Source organism: Thunnus maccoyii, chromosome 5, assembly GCF_910596095.1.
Source record: "Thunnus maccoyii chromosome 5, fThuMac1.1, whole genome shotgun sequence".
In the NCBI taxonomy this organism is placed as follows: domain Eukaryota; kingdom Metazoa; phylum Chordata; class Actinopteri; order Scombriformes; family Scombridae; genus Thunnus; species Thunnus maccoyii.
The window spans coordinates 24,092,343-24,109,567 of record NC_056537.1 but is presented as its reverse complement, the minus strand read 5'-3'; the positions used below and the strand labels follow the sequence as shown (position 1 = coordinate 24,109,567).

The 17,225-nt window shown below is 39.3% G+C and overlaps 1 protein-coding gene across 1 annotated transcript in view; it reads left to right on the top strand.

Annotated features, from left to right (window-relative positions):
• Positions 1–17,225, top strand: part of abcc8 (ATP-binding cassette, sub-family C (CFTR/MRP), member 8) — a 62,823-nt gene that overhangs the window by 19,738 nt on the left and 25,860 nt on the right. Inside the window, exons 8-17 of the mRNA XM_042411404.1 lie at positions 1,563–1,727; positions 1,823–1,978; positions 5,771–5,905; positions 7,127–7,289; positions 8,103–8,143; positions 9,105–9,250; positions 11,307–11,421; positions 11,695–11,814; positions 12,583–12,655; positions 12,784–12,889. Of these exons, the coding sequence (XP_042267338.1) occupies positions 1,563–1,727; positions 1,823–1,978; positions 5,771–5,905; positions 7,127–7,289; positions 8,103–8,143; positions 9,105–9,250; positions 11,307–11,421; positions 11,695–11,814; positions 12,583–12,655; positions 12,784–12,889 (1,220 nt within the window). The remainder of the gene's footprint in view (positions 1–1,562; positions 1,728–1,822; positions 1,979–5,770; positions 5,906–7,126; positions 7,290–8,102; positions 8,144–9,104; positions 9,251–11,306; positions 11,422–11,694; positions 11,815–12,582; positions 12,656–12,783; positions 12,890–17,225) is intronic.

Sequence of the window (17,225 nt, the reverse complement as noted above, 5' to 3'; positions counted from 1 at the left end):
CTTCAACATCTTGTGTGTGTGTGTGTGTGTGTGTGTGTGTGTGTGTGTGTGTGTGTGTGTGTGTGTGTGTGTGTGTGTGTCCATATCACACCATGATTTTAACATTACTTTGTGTAGAATTTGTTGTTATGATGGCATCAGTTTTAGTTTATAGGAGAATGAATCAACCCGGTTTAATCTTTGTTACTTTATAATATAAAGTTGAAATTTATTTTTGTTTTCTTTGCAAACACAAATCAACTTCTTGTCATTTCTCACTAAATATTCTTGTTTTTTTCTTCTGTTTTTTTTTTTTCTCATCTTAACAATGACACTGAAGTGATTTTACAGCTAGATTTTGATTTATCTTGACAGCCCTAATGGTTTAACGCTGAAAATTGTAATCATCTCTCTAGCTTTATTTTCACTTTTCTTATGACATGAAACATTTAAGATCCACAGTTGGTGCAGGAGTTCTGAGGGAAATTGAACTCTTGTCACATAACATAATTACAGTATGTAGCATAGAGACAGTGATGTTATGAGAAATAAACAAAGAACTCAGACAAGGATTCAGAAACAGAAAAACACAGCCTGAGTAGACCTAACATAGGTCACATGGTCTGCCTCTTAAAGGTCACAGTTATAGTTTGATGAGACATTTATGATGCCCTCTCTTCCCCAGTACACCTGCCCTGATGATGCACTAATTTAAGCCTCGTCAAATATTTATGAGACCTATTGCCGCAGGAGCCGTCTCAGTTTCTTAGATTTCACACAGGGCAGACTGCCATATGAGACAGTCAAGCAGACATCCATCTGTAAGAATAACTCCTCAGTTATTTGTGTGAAAGTCACAGGGCGGTACAGTTGAATATCAAAAGTTAGTTTAAAATAGTCTAAAGACTCATCAGGCACTCAAACAAAAAATGCTTTTGACAGTGTTGCAGTTTGAAGAGAGGACTGAAAATAGGTCTGTTTGTAAAATAGTTGCAATTCGCACTAATGAGTTTGAAGAATAATAGCGTGTTTGTGTGCAGGAAGTGAGAAATATGCACATTTTGGGTGATAGGATGAGAAAGGGATAGCCAGGAGAGATTTCAGGGATGAGTTGATGTGATGTTGAGGCTCATTTCTAATCAATGATTTATAATTCTTTCTGGGAGAATGATCTCTTTCCTGATGCAGAATTAATACATCTTTGTGGGAGATACTGTGACCATCTCATAGCTGAACTACATTCTTCTTTGGTTTCCAGCTCACACTCCACATACATATGAGCTGCATTATACACTGCAAGGGCTCCACTTGAGTTCAGTCTAATTGCATTTCACATGCAGTGTTGTCGCCTGGTGTGAAATGTACATTATACTGTTAGCCTCGACTTTTGAAGTGATGAACAGGAACAATTTTAGTTGAAATTCAATACTGACAAAAAACTCTCTAAATCACCAAGTCAAATCCATTCCTGCAGAGTTCAGCCTGTGTTATTGACCTTGCCGAGATTCCTGCCTGACTGACACTGATAAACCGATCGATATCTCCACCCCATCCCCCCTCTTCCTACCTGTCTGTGTTTCCAGATGAGGTTACTGGGGATCTATTTCATTTCCTCCAAGGAGTTTCTGGAGAATGCATATGTGCTGGCCGTGCTGCTCTTCTTCGCTCTGCTCCTGCAGAGGACGTTCCTCCAGGCTTCCTACTATGTGGCCATCGAAACAGGCATCAACCTGCGCGGGGCCATACAGGTACGGTGCTTCAGAAATTCTCCATGTGACATGTTTCCATATTGAGGTTCTACTGTGAGTCCACATAGATCCCAATGTGGCTGTTTTCTCCTCAGACAAAAATCTACAACAAGATCATGCGTCTGTGCACCTCCAACATGTCCATGGGCGAGCTAACTGTTGCTCAAATCTGCAACCTGGTTGCCATAGATACCAACCAGCTCATGTGGTTCTTCTTTCTGTGTCCTAACCTGTGGGCCATGCCAGTACAGGTAAGAAACATGTTTGTCTGCTTGGTGTTATGGATGTGTTGCCTTTTTTTAACATTTTGCTACCTTTCTGTTTTTCTATTGCGTTTTCATTGCATCGTATATTGTTGCACAATGTGTTTTCTTTGCATCCAGTTGTCTTAAACTTCACTCAGCTCTGTTTAAATTGTGTTTGTCACCCTGAGTTATTATGCTACACTGGATTTTACTGCTCTGAATCGTGCTGCATGCTATCTCTATTGTTCCATATCCCGTTGTGCATTGTGTTTGTCTTTTTCCATCTGACTCATCAGTATGGGGCAAAGCTCGCTTTACAATCATGTTGAAAATAAAGGATTGTATACAGAGATGTGAAGGCTGAGAACGGAGCATCAGGTGTTATAGCCCCTGTGGGAGTTACAGTAGAATAGATTCACTGCAAATGTGTGCAGTTGATTGCAAACCTGTGACCTTCATGCTTTGAAATGTTGTCCTATAAGTGGATTGTATAATTCCTGTCATACAGTACTGCATAATCAATGTTGTTATACTATACTGTTAAGTCCTCAAGAGAAATTAGAGTTGAAAACCGACATCCTGATAAATCATAAAAACACAGTCTCAGCAAACTAACGAGGTTGATTTGTTTGACATGGAAATTCACTATCACTGGAAATCTGCTGGATACAGTTTGATTTCTGTGAAACAGACATGGAGTTTCCTGCGAAAAAACTATCATTTACATTATATTGTAGACTAATTGCAGTCAGTGGAGTTTGGTGATGAACTACTAGTATAATAAAACTTGTGAACAATGCAGGTTCACGATACAATGTTGCTCATTTTTTTCAGAAATGAGTTTCTGCAGCAAGCACAGTGTGTGTGCTAATGCTTTACTGAGGTACTATTACACTGCTTTCATGTATTTTTTGGCTGATATTTCTTCTGGCTTATTGTGGGCTGTGTTGGCACCTCATCTTGTGTTCGGAGAAATGTATTCTCTTATCTCTTTATAGCACGAAGTGCTGTTCCAAGGACCAACGATAAATCCTGGGGTCCAAAAACACAACTTGCATAATGTTTGTTGCCATAAAGTTACACATGAAGAAAATGTGCATATATGTGAACTGATAGCACTGCCTATTCGCATTTTAGTTTGCCTGATATCATCTACATGGTAAACTTTGCCTTATTGTATTTTCAGTGTTATAATTTCTGCAGACAGTTTAAAGGCAAAAACACAGCTAGCAGTGCTTCCAAGTTTTGATGCTGCTACACGCCAAGAATCACTAATAAACAGAGGAGGTATTGATATAAAAATGTAAATGTTATGCTTACGAGTAAAAACACAGCCACAGCAGGTCAGATGCTGGCTGCGTGAGATCCTTAAACCTGCTGGTTTCTCTCAGGTCTGAGCTGCATTAGTATTCTGTGTCTCTACCCAGCTGTCTGCTTTGTGTATGAATCCATTGTGCTTCCTTTTTACTGCCTCCTGCCCTGATAGGACTGTCGCTGGGTTTCACCAGTGATCTCAGATGTGTCAGTGGTTTTCTATAGCTGTTTAACTTTGTTAGATATATTTTGACATTTTAATATATGGATCTCTTGGTGTTTATTATTAATGGCCCACACTGACATTTTGAGAAATAAGTCCAGTATGTCACTGTATCACTTAGAAGAATGGCTGCAAAATCATCTCTGTATCTCCAGAGACAGCTTTTTGCTGTGTGTGTGCTGCTCACCTTTCAGCATACAATGGGTTCAATAATCACAGTTAGATACTTAGATTAGAGATTAATCCTTTCGTAATCCAAATTTGATTAATTATTTATCATGTGGCCAGTTGGCCGTAGACTATGAAATCCAATCTTAATCATACTGGAGTCAATTATTTGTCAAAAGCTCAAATTAATTAAGTATTTGTAGATAGCAGGTAGATAACTGCTTGAGAAATTAGAAATACATTCACCTCTTTTTAAAAATATTCCCATGTCTGTAAAGTGTAGATGCTCCTTATGGTAAATAGAGCTGCAACATTTTCTGGATGAATGAATGAATTGTTTTGTCAGTAACATGTCAGAAAATAGAGAAAAATGCCCATCACAATTTCCAAGAGCCCAAGATGACACATTCAAATTTCTCATTTTGTCCAACAAACAGTCCAACATCCAAATGATGCAAACCAGGGAAAAGCAGGAAATACTAACATTAAGAAGCTAGTACACACAAATGTTTGGCAGATTTGTTTAAAAAGTGGCAAAATAGTTGTCAATTAATTTTCTAGTGTTTGACTAATCAATTAATTGTCAAATTGTTTCAACTCTAAATTCAAAAGCTGCTGCAACTTGCAGCCAGGAAGCAGGTGCAGTGAATTACAGAGAGTGATGCTATGTATGTCATGTAGTGTGAAGCCTCTTAACAATGACACTGTTAAATCAGGTATGATTTATGTTAGCGGCAAACATTAACTGTGACGGGGTTGTGGGCTCCACATTTGTACATTTCTGTTGCCATAGCAAATGTCATAGTTACATATGACTCACACTTCTAATGGAGTCATTACAAAAGGAAAGAAAATCATATCCTACTGTTCTTTCACACATCACCACCTCATGTCTCCGGTGGCACACATTATCAGGTGACGGATGAAGGAGAGGATGTGAGAGAAATGTCACATCCATCTCCATCTGGTTCTGTGTGTCCTGGGGATTTCTGAATCTGCATGGGTTCAGTTTGATGCCAAAGATGGCAGGGGCTGGACAGACAGGTGGAAACATGACTCATCTCTGTTGTTAACTGGTAGATAAAGAGTTGATGCCTGTGGAGGATGAAGAAAACTTCTCATAAGTATTTAAGTGTCACCATTCTTAATTCATTCAACTTACTGACCAATGTTAGTTGTGTACTTGAAACCATAACCTTCAAGAAATATGCATCTTTACATTTGCATTCCCCTGTAAGCATTTGTGTATAAATGTCAGAGTGTACATCCACTGAAAAAGTAATGCCTGCCATTCGCTGCATTGGCTTGTTCAAAGCAGGATTCAGATACACCAGCTTTCTAAATGGAGTCAGTTATAGGCAGTTTTAAGCTTTATGTGACTTCTCCTTGCATGCACAGCTTCTCAGAAAGTGATGCTCTTCTTAACACAGTTTTTAGCCATACTAGCATTTTGCAATATTGGCCTGTTGGTCAGTCCAGATGGAAATATCTCAACTATTTGGTGGATTGCAATCAAATTGTGTGCAGACATTCATGGTCCTCAGATGACGAATCCTAATTACTTTGCTGATCCCCTGACTTTTTGTCTATTGGTACCAAGAGTTTGTATGTGGTTTTGAGTGAAATGTCTCAATAACTATTGGATGGATTACCATGACCCTCAGTGCAGACATCCATGTCCCCATCATTAGGTCATCATTTTAATTTGTCCAATACTTTGGTTTATAACTAAGTACATGCAAAAAAAAGCCACAGCTGTACTTTTGTTTAGTGCTAACTAGAGAATATTACCATGCTAAAACGCTAAACTAAGATGAACATGGCAATGTTCTTAGTGTCACCATGTTAGCATCTTCATTGTGACTATATGTTAGCATGCAGATATTAGCATGTATCTCAAAACACTACTGTGTCTTAGTAAAGCCTCAGGGAGCCACTAGCCTGGTTGTAGACCTTTAGTCTTGTTATAAGGTCAGCTGGTAGCATTGAGTGTTGTGACTGAAGCCTGCTTCTTTGGAAGTCTCATATTCCTGTGTTTTCTCTCCACAAGGTTGATATCCGGTCCTTTCTCTCTCTGTGTGTCCCTCTCTCAGATCATTGTGGGAGTGATCCTACTCTACTACCTCTTGGGAATGAGTGCCTTGATTGGAGCAACTGTCATTGCTGTGTTAGCTCCTGTCCAATATTTTGTGGCCACAAAGCTGTCCCAAACACAAAAGAGCACTTTGGTGAGTATCGTCATGGGTGCTTTTACATTTATAAGTAGTCCTGCTGAGTGCTCCTGTTTTTTAATCCTAATGACTTTGCTGATCCCCTGACGTTTCATTTAGTGCCAGAGTAGGTCAAAAATGTATCTCAACCAGTGATATATTTTGACATCTACTTAATGAACCAGCACAACATTTGGTATGCTGATACCACAATTTGATAAATATATCCTAATGATTTTGGTGATATTTGACTGTTTATCTAGTGCTAGCAGGGCGATTTTTCTGTTTCAGAGTGAAAGATTTTGACAGCTATGGAATGGAGTACCGTGAAATTTGGTTCAGACATTCATTTGTCCCAAGGCACGAATTTTGATAGCTCTAATAATCCCCTGACTTTTCATCTAGCATCCAAGCAGGAGGAGTCAAGCACAATTTCATGTTGAAATGAGAACCAAAGTTGCACTGTGCCACCTTTTCAGAATAAGCACAACTTCAGCTGCGTCCCTCCATCCACCATGGCACAAGTGGGTTTGTTTGAACAGATGCAAGCACAAAAAATTCACAAAATGGGCCCATAGTCTTGTTCCACCTATTGTAACCGAGTATGAACCTCAAATTTTAGAGACTGATCAATAAAGACTAGTTTATACCAGAGTGCTTGGTTCCCACCAGTGTTTTCAGGTGGTAAAATGAAATGTAAATATGTTCTTCATTGTGTGGGCTCTGACCTGTCAGACCATGCAGAACTTGACAAACAGTGAGGGTCAATATTGGTAATGAAGTGGATGTAATGATGTCGCATGCTCCTCTCTATCTCAGATACACACACACACACTCTTAGATATCTCCTTGGAGAATAACAGCTGTGATTTATCCAGGTAAAACAGCAAAATGTTTTCAGTCACACAAGATGTGCTCATTCTGCCTCAGGGCTGTCCACTGCCGCCCACTGCTACAAGGCTATTGTTCATTAAATAATTCAATAAGACCAGTCAAATGTAATAATACTGTTTCCTTGAGTCTGCAATACTGTGAAGCACGATTTTATACCAAGAAAAACACTTTGCTTTGATGGCTTTGATGTTTGTATTGGCAATTGAACCCAGATAGACTATCCAGTGATTACGCTTGTGTCGCCCCCTGGCTGCGCCTCTTTTAATACATCTCTCCTTGATCTGTCAGGTCTTCTTTACTCATCTGTTACAGTTGTATAATCAAAGTCTCCCCCTCTGCTCTCAGGAATACTCCAGTGAGCGTCTAAAGAAGACCAATGAGCTGCTGCGGGGCATCAAGCTGCTGAAGCTGTATGCCTGGGAAGGCATCTTCTGTGACAGCGTGGAGGAGACCAGGGGCAAAGAGCTCACCAGCCTGCAGGCTTTCGCTATTTACACATCCATATCCAGTAAGTCACTCTTTGCACTCTTGACATTTGAACTTTTGAAATGGTAAGGGAAAAAAATCCCAGAGATCATTATGTACTTTACACGTGTTTCTATTGCAATTTCAATCTTATTGAAACTTTCCATTTCCAGTCAACATATGTGAGTCAATACATAAGTATAAAAATAACTGGGTGTAAAGATAACTTATGTTTTAGACATTAGAGATGTTATTGTACTTCCATTGCTCTTTATGGTCACTCAATACTTATTTGCTCTCTGCAGATTGTCCTCCTTAACTCCTTCCACGTCCTCACAACGACAGAGGCTTCAGTCTGCATGGCTCCAATCCATGGTGTCCAGTCTAAAATCAATAATTGCAGATTAAGGACGAGAGAAAAATAACAATTTTCTCCTTGACAGTATTAGAAACAAAGTGTAACTTAACATCAAGTAACATGCAATAACAACCTTGTTTTTACCATGACAGTTTGAATTTGCTGTATTACTGTATAAACAACCGAGAGTGACAGGAAATAGAAGGAGGCATTGTTTGCGACAAATGTTCTAACAACATTCAGCCAACCAGGATGTTGTGATTACTTTTTATTTACTTGCAGTCACACCAGCCATGTATTTTTGACTTTGGTCGAATTGGTTTGGAAGAGTTGTTGTGAAACAACTTTAGTTGAGATGAGTAAACTACTTATTTTTGTGAGGATCTTCACAAAAATCCACACACCAGCCAGAAATAGTTATTCTCCACATAACATTGTTTGTTTAAAAAATCCTCCAGTGTCTCACACAATCCTGTATTTTTATGTTGTCTTTTTCAGTTTTCATGAATGCAGCTATTCCCATCGCAGCTGTACTGACGGTGAGTGTAAATCCAGTTCTCCCATTAATCTGCAGCCAATGTTGTAGCCAATTCAGTTGTCTGTCCACTGACTATTGTCGCTGACATGGATCACTGGTTGCTACCAGTGGGGGGCACTGAATCTAGTGGGCCAGACCAGTTAATGAGTGGTCAGTGGAATGGTCTCTGTGGTCCTGATCCACCTTCTCCTCCCTCTCCACCTTCTGTTGGCAATGCTGTTAGCCAAATAAATGTCAGAGATTGTAATCCTTTGTCTATTAAATATACTCAATTATCGATTTATTGATTATGCCTATAATCTTATTGTTGCACCGTACTGTACTGATTACTATCTAGGTATAACCGCACCAGTGACCAATGATAACCAGTGATCCGTGTTAGTGACCATGGTCAGTGGACAGACCACTGAATTGGCTGCAGCCCCCTCTTCCATTAATTCACCTAAAAGTTAAAGATTCAATACGTGTGTGTTTATTGTTGTCTAGTTATAAGCATAGCCAACAACTACTCAGCTGAGTGAATCCTGTTCACTTCCCTCAGTGTGAAGGACAGAGAGACAGTACAGTCTGACTCTGAAGATGTTTGTGACATTGCACAGAGACACAGTGGATGGCTCACTGACAGCACCACATTAAATCCTGTCTGTATTTATAGAAGTCCTTCATGGTTGTAGAGTTGAGTGGTGACAAATTACAAAAGTCAGACAGATATCAAGGAGAGGGACAACTATACAGGACAAATGTAGACAAATGATTCATCTTTGATATAATTTGATCTTGCTCCTCAGCCTTGATCCGACAGCTCAAGTTCGATAACACGTTGATGCTGACAGCCAAAGAATGAATCTGTTTATCTTTGATGGATTTTTTTTTGTTTTGAACAGGTCATGAGTTTGTACCATCCCTAAATCCATGCTGTTTAGACTAACTTCCATCATTCTGTTCCTCCTCTTATCCTGCAGACGTTCGTGGTTCACGTCCACATCTCTGAGGACGCTGACCTGTCCCCAGCTGTGGCCTTTGCCTCTCTGTCCCTCTTTCACATCCTGGTCACCCCCCTCTTCCTGCTCTCCAGCGTGGTGCGCTCCACTGTCAAAGCTCTTGTTAGGTGAGGAACTAAAAAATATTCAGACATTTGAGTGTAAATTCAGATCATCATATGCATGTAGATTTTTTCATAAATTACAAAGAACACAGTTTCATTGACACGTCAAGGATTTATAGCATGTTGTTATACAGTTAGATTTAGAGGAGAAGCGTTGTCATGAATGTACTGTCCGCAGCGTTCTCCCTGCATGAATATGATTGGATGTCACCAGTGACACAGCTGTGAATGAGCCAATGCTTGTGAAGCACATTAGAAACAGCCAATAATAATCAGCCAATACAAGTGTGTCTTCAGTGCTCTGCCTGAACTAACGCTACGCTTCATTTCTTAATCTATAGATAGACTAGGTAGCACTGGTTTGTTTGTCTTGTGACTGAGTGTTTATTGGTGAGGAAAAAAATAGTAATGGGGAAGATGAGTTTGGACTGAAACAACTAACCTACAGTTAGATGGATCAGTTGCATTATTGGATTAGCCTGTGTTCACATGACAAAAGGCTTCACTTCTCTGTCTTTTTAGTACACTGGTCTGTGACAATAATTGTATTTATTTATCTCAGCAATTAGTTTAACAATTAGTTTGGCAGCTGGGACATCTGTTGTGATTAGCCTGCTGCAGAGCTACAGATCTTCCCCCTCAGTTATTAATCTTGCACAAAAATCCTCCATCCTGTCACCCTTCTAGTCACGTATGTCCTGCTTTTCATATTATATGGAGTTTTAATATTTATAGAGGTACTCTTCTATTTTTTATAGAATATATACAGGGTGATTAAGACACAGGTTTTAACCATTTGGCTGTTCTGTGATAAACAAACTCACTGCTTTGCCTGAAGTGGTTAGGTACTTCATCTAGATGGATAATCTCTACACGCAGGGTCATTAGCATCATGAACTACTGCTTAAAAGATTAAAGCAGTCTTGAATGGATGTCTTATAAAACCAATGAGGCAGAAGTCTTTTCCTTAAGCCTGTCCTGGCAATGAGAGCATGTCATTTAATATCCCATCATCTCTGTCGGAAGTGGGTGGAGTGATGAAACTAACTGCTGCAGAATTGCCTTAGATTGCACATCATAAATTACACATTTTCTATTCAGTTTGGTGCTGGTGTAAGCACCTTATTTAAAGTAGAGTGGACTTTCTATTTTAGAAGCTGCTTGTGATCATTTGAGATGCCTGCTTTGGGACTGTGTGAAGTGACACACTTTTTCAGACACCATAAAAAAAACCTAATGTGGATTCAGCACCTCACTTTATCTTCACACTTTAATGTGAGAAATTGTGGAGAATAGAATTGGTAAAAAAGGTAACAACTACATTATATTGTTATGTATAGAGCAAAATCAATGCAGCAACAAACCTATTTTTATTTTATTTCTTTTTGAGAGTCTTCATATGTTGTTGCATAGGCATCAGACTGAAACTTTACATTTTTCATGAGCTACTCTCTTCTCATAATCCAGTTTATGGCGATCTTGTGAAAATAGGGACACTTATCATACTGTTGTCACTATTACAGTGTAGTTGATCTTACAGACCATGTTCACTGTGCCATCCTACCTGCAAATCTCTGACATATATGTCTTAATTCATGAGACTCATATAACATAAATGAAACAAATCAAGGAAATTTGTCCCAGCTGAGAGATTTTAGTAATTAGATTCGGATTGCCTGCATGAGCAGAGGGAAACATGTGTTCTCATTTGGGAAATAGAAGATAAGCCATTGTAATTTGGAGATGTAGAGATATGTGAGTATGTGTGAAAGAGGGGAAGTGAAAATAAAGCTCATTCCTAGTGAACCATGTTCAATTGATTTTCCAGTCTGCCTCACTGGATGAACGATGCGGCAGTAAACAGTAAGGATGCTGTTGTCTTTGCAAGAGTTAAAGTGAGCTACTTTAAGGTCTATAATCAGTGCAGGTGTGTCTGCTGTAATAGTTGATTGCATCAGCATGGTTTCGAGCAATCTCTTGATTTATTGTTCAGATTTAATTAAATTTCTCATCATTAGTGACCTGACTCTTGTTTCTTTGTTCTCTGTATTATTTGCAGTGTTCAGAAGCTCAGCGAGTTTTTCTCGAGTGATGAGATTGGAGAAGAACAGGAGCCGAGAGCAATGTTAACCTCTGGCTCCAGCAATCACAACCAAAATAGATACCAGGCTGTGGTAAGTACATGTACAAATATAAACCCACGCAAACATTTTTCTGTTTTGGCTTGTTTTTAGGCAACAACGGTTCTGGGCAACTCGCTTGCTGGTGCATCCAGGCTCTCTCACTTTGCTTTGAATGTTGTTGTTTTTTTCTCCTCCACCTTGTCGTCCTCCTGTATTCATCATTACCATTTTGTCCTTTGTGCTGGATGTTACACAACCCTCCTCTAGTCATCCTCTAAACCTTTCCCTACGTCTTCCTCCTCCTTTTGGTCCCGTCTCTTCCAGCCCCTGAAGGTGGTGAACCGGAAGCGCCCCCCGAGGGACGACTGGAACAACTACGACTCACAGGGGGACCATGAGGGTGATGGACCCTCCCAGGATGTGGATCAAGACATCTGTATCAAGGTGAGAGATAAAAGGAGAGAAGTGTACGTATCAGAAAACTAAAAGCAAAAGGCAACAGTAAATTTGCCTCCAGACTGCAAGTGATTCAAATGTAACTTTTGCACAGCCAGTAAGCAGATAAATTAACACTCAAAGTTTGATCAAAGTTGAAGTAACGGTGGGCAGTCAGTGTGGCCTTCAAAATGAATTTTGAACATTTTACTTTTTCTTAAAGGTCAGTTAGCACAAATTACACTGACTGGTCAAAATGGGGGAAAATACATTTTCCCTCCCGGTTTTGTCACAATCAGACAAGCCGTGTAGCAGTTATGACCTTTAAAGATTTCTTTACATAATGGACAAAAAACTGTTTATTCTTTTGTTGTGTTGCTTTTACTATAGAGATGCAGACGTAGTGTTCTGTAAGTCATGTTTTTGACTCCAATAATGCAACAGGGGAAGTTGACAAATGGAGAATATATCAATCAAAGTATCTTGAACACTACCGCAGCATGATATATCTTGTCTCTGATTAGCAGCATCTTCAAAGATTACATAATCGGTTCCTTCATGGATTTTGGGAATTCCAGTGATTTGTCAGCTTAATTAATTCTCTGTACATCAGTCATATCATGGAGGCCAATTGATAGCATCGGTTCTTCTTTCTCTCTTGCATAAAATGAGGAACTTCCCTCTCATTGTCCAACCATAAATCTGCATAGTTTTTGGGAGACAACATGTTAACTAATTGATTATTAAAGAGTGACTTGTGCTATATCTGCTCCTCAGATAACTTGCGGTTATTTCACCTGGACCGACGGACCACCAACACTCGCTAATGTGGACATCAAGATACCGTTTGGTGAGCATTAGGCTGTGTGAATGTACAATCTGCCTCCTCATTTCCTCTCCTAACATGTTTCCTTATCAAATTTCTGTCTGTTGTTGACTTGTTTACTGACTGACTCTCTTCAATATCACATCTGTCAGGTAAGCTGACTATGATTGTGGGCCAGGTGGGTTGTGGAAAATCCTCTCTGTTGCTGGCAGCACTGGGAGAGATGCAGAGAATATCGGGAACAGTCACCTGGAACAGGTCAGTTATAGGTTCACTGATTATTTGCTGTTTGCAAAAATCTGTCTGTGCCAATTAACTCTGGTTTAACACCAGAACCGCTGCAGGGGTTGTTTTTACCCACTGCCACAACAGCGTTAGCAAACACATAGATGTCCTTTCTTGAAGCAGTTAAGTTGTTCATTTTCATCTATTTTTTCAAAATAATAAGTAAAACTTGGCAAAATAACAATTTAAAATTCAGTTCATGGGGTTTGTTAATTTTACAGTTGCTTTAGGCTATTTCGTTACAGATTGGAAAAGTCAAATACATTTTAAAATTCATCAGTTAACTGTAGGCTACAACTAAATAATTGACACTTTTAAATAATTTTATTATTGTAGAGTGAGAATATGAATTTCGTATAATGTGTTGTTTTATACTGGGAATAAAGAAACGGAGCGGTTTCTCACTCTCTCTCTCTCTCTTTCACACACACACACACACACACACACACACACACACACACACACACACACACACACACATACTCACAATCGGCACACTCGCTTTAGACTTTCACAGTGTGCAACCAGATGTGACACAAATGTTGAGCACAGCATTATATAGCAGTTTCTATGAGGGGTAAAAGTGACCCCTCAGTGCTTCGTGCATAAATGATGATATTTTTTTCTTTTTATCCCACACTCCCCATAATTCACTAGATGATTTATAAACCCATTTTAGGAAAAGTAATGAACTGAGAGATGTAGGGGTTTTAATCTAACAGGGTTACATGTATTTGAAAACACCAGGGGAGTAAAAATTACCCTTGGCGGTTCTAGTTTTTAAATTTCATCAAATACTACAGTGAAGTATTGTTACTGAATGTTTTTATCAGATTTAACTGGTAAGGAATTACACTAACTACTATTATTGCTCTGCACAATGTATAATGAGAATGTTTCTAATGCACATTGCACATCATATAATAATAATAATAATAATAATTCTTCTCTTATCATATTTCATTATATACTATGTATTTAATCATTGCACAATGGATAATTATTTTTGATCTATCTCGCTACTCTCATTTTATTATATACTGCATACATAATTACTGCACAATGTATAATAATAACCTTTTCTATTTTACTATTTAACTATGTATTTAATTTTATTCTATTGTTGCATGTGATGCATGTGCTGGACAGTGCTGTTGCGACAATTAAATATCCCTCGAGATTAATGAAGTATTTCTTCTTCTTCTTCTCCTTCCTATTTGATGGTATGATGACAGAAACTAAGGAAACAAAGGCTGATGAACAGAAGTTATTGTCCTTTTTTTCTGATTGTTACACAGCTGCACAAAATAATTATGCAGCTATTCATTGTTTGTCCTGATTATAACCACATCCATTCAATTAGAAAACAATGTGATACATGTGCCCTCAGGGAAACCTGTGTACTGTATGTTACACAGTTCATTCTTGTAATGAAATTGAATCCAAAGGTGAAAGGTTAATTGGAAGTGAATTGCTCCCTGTGGAGATGCGGACCACTCTGGTCGATATCACGGCATGTTTCCCTCCCTCATCCTCAGCTGTGCAGCGGTCCGACTCGAGCTTTTTAAACATTTCAGGTAATTGGTCTGCCAGGGACTGTTGGATGCTTTTATTTATGTGTTTTCGTGCAGTGATAAATTCTACACCCCTGACAGGGCGATGTAATTATCATCAAAATCTGCCCTGCACATTCTCACTTACCATGACACAGCAATATAACATAAATGGATTTGTAGGTCAGTGAAATAGAGCTGATATTGCAGATTTTATTTTTCATAGTTGGATGAACATGAAGATTAGTTCATTGCACCACTGAGAAAAAATGTGTCACATCCCAACAGACTGCACATACAGTAGACAAGCAATTACTAACATCTCACTTGCTTTAAAGCCAGATGGAAACATCCAGAGGGTCGAGACCACCAAGGGGCCAAAAGATAACTCTCATGGGATGATTAACAGGATAAAAAAGCAGGAAAAACAATTTTTTTGCTCCATAAAATTTGCTCTATTTGTTCCTCTACACTTAGTTTTTTTCTTGTGAATTACTGGACATGTTGTACCTCTAAACCCTCTAAATATGATTCAAATAATTTGATGAAAAATAAAATCTCTATTTGGTTGATTGAGTCACAACCTATAGACATATGCAAACTTTGACTATGGTTCATAAGCATGTCACATATTAGTCTAAACAGCAGTTTTAAGTTTTTGAAAACATCGAGTTCTTGTTCGTACGCAGGTTGAATGCACTTATTGTATGACGTTTTGGTAAGGTAATGTCCTTGCAGTAGTTAACATTGTAAAAATCTCACTGTAATTTCATATCACTTTGCGTTAAAAATATATAATTTCTGAGATGTAGAGTCACAGACAGACATGTCGGTGGTTCAGTACATTTTAGTGATCGTGTGCTTGGATTTTTGTACGATGTAATTTCTCTGCTCTGATGGTTTGTGTTTAGTTTTAAAACTGTCCAGTCTGGTACGCAGTCAGACCAGCACAAATCTTTTTTACTGCTTTTTGTAACCTCTTGAGTCCTTCTGAGAAAGTATTAATCTTGCTGGAGAATGTGGGTGACCAATTATAACCTTCAGTAAAAGTAAACCCAGTGGATCTAGAAAAGCAGAGCACATTTTCAAATAGCACAGCTGAAACTGAATCCTCGAATCTTGCCGAATTAATTCTGGGCATCATTAGCCTGTATCTGATGCATCTGAATATCCAGGATACCCAGGATAGCAATGCTATCAGTCCCCCTACTTGATTGTCACAGTGCCCCACACACACACACACACACGCACACACGCACACACACAGTTCCTCCTTCTGTCTCGTTGCCAGGGCGGTGCTCCCTCTGATATTGGGTTGGATTTTACCCCCTTCCGGGTGTTGACCCCTCTCACTTATCATGTGTCCCAGGCAGACACTAAGGAGCTCTCCTGAAGTATTTAGACACACATTCAGAGCAGTTTGTCCGTATGTTTCCACCATGTTTGTTGGTGTTATTTTTGTGCTGTGTTTCAGTCAGGAACATTTATAGCCACACATGGTCAGACAGTTGTATCTGGGAGGGGAACGGTCTGCTTTTTGAGAGTTTTCCCCCAAATTAATTCTGAACAGCGTGTGTTGGATTCAGCTGGGATCTCAGTAAAACCTCCTCAGAAAAAGCAGCAGACACTGAGATAAGAAAAGTGACAAGTGAGAAAACCAGAACAGCGTGTCCCTGGCAGGAGTAAACAGCATGACTAATCAGAAGAGCGAGCGTGCAAGCTTGTCAGATTTATGAACACAGCCTCACCGACTTGTTTGATGGTGATTCTGAGGCAATGGTTACTGACCAGAAAGGTCATTTAGCAGTTGTTCTGGAGCTTTTGATCATATTAAATAATCATCCTTGGCCCAGTTTTTATGGAATTTCCATTTTTCTCACTTGGCAGTCTCAGGACTTCTTGTCTATGTCAGCTTAAAAGTCAAGACTGAAAGTTAGTTTTTGTCATTTGAACCAGTAGTTGACAAGATAATCTCACCACAAGGTCCAATGTTCTGTCAACTACTGGTTCGCAGATTAAGAATACATTTTTAATCTCATTTTTGGTGACTGTTTTCTCATCAGCATACTGTCACGTCCACTTCTGGCTGCATTTGGATTGGATTTGCTTTTCATTGAGCTGTACAGCAGTAAGTTATTACAGGAAGTAGTCAATACCATGTTAATACAGCAGCACCATCAGGAACGAGTCATGCTTTATGCTTTCTCTTCACTGTGTCAGTCGCTGTCTTTTAATAAAGTCTGATGAGATTTCGATTAATTAAAACCTATTAGTGGGAAGAATTACAGGTCATGAAGGACGGCATCTTTCCTGGGTGGGTGACCCAGTGACACCGTACTTCACATACACAACCTGTCATTTCCATCGGTGGGACCCCCAGCCCCCTACACTCTTCCTCACCCACCTGCTCCCTCTGGCTCCTGTTGTCCTCCTCCCTCGCTGCTCTCCCAATCCAAATATGGCACAGAGCAGGGAGCGTCTGAGATTCTCAGTCATTAAGCAGATGACTATTTGTATCTTGACCTCAATATCCAGTTGAAACAGTGCAGGCTGGATATCTTATGTACAGTGAAGTCCAGAGTCTCAAAACTGGGCAGCAACGCCAGTTGGAGGGCGAGGTCGTGACCTCAACCTTACCTGCTAAAGTAATTAACTGCAACACATCAACTGGCCGACAACTAGAGTATGAAAGAGCTCTTTACTGTTGGGGATCAATAATGTACATTGTCTGTAGACTGGTTTTAATTATTGATCTG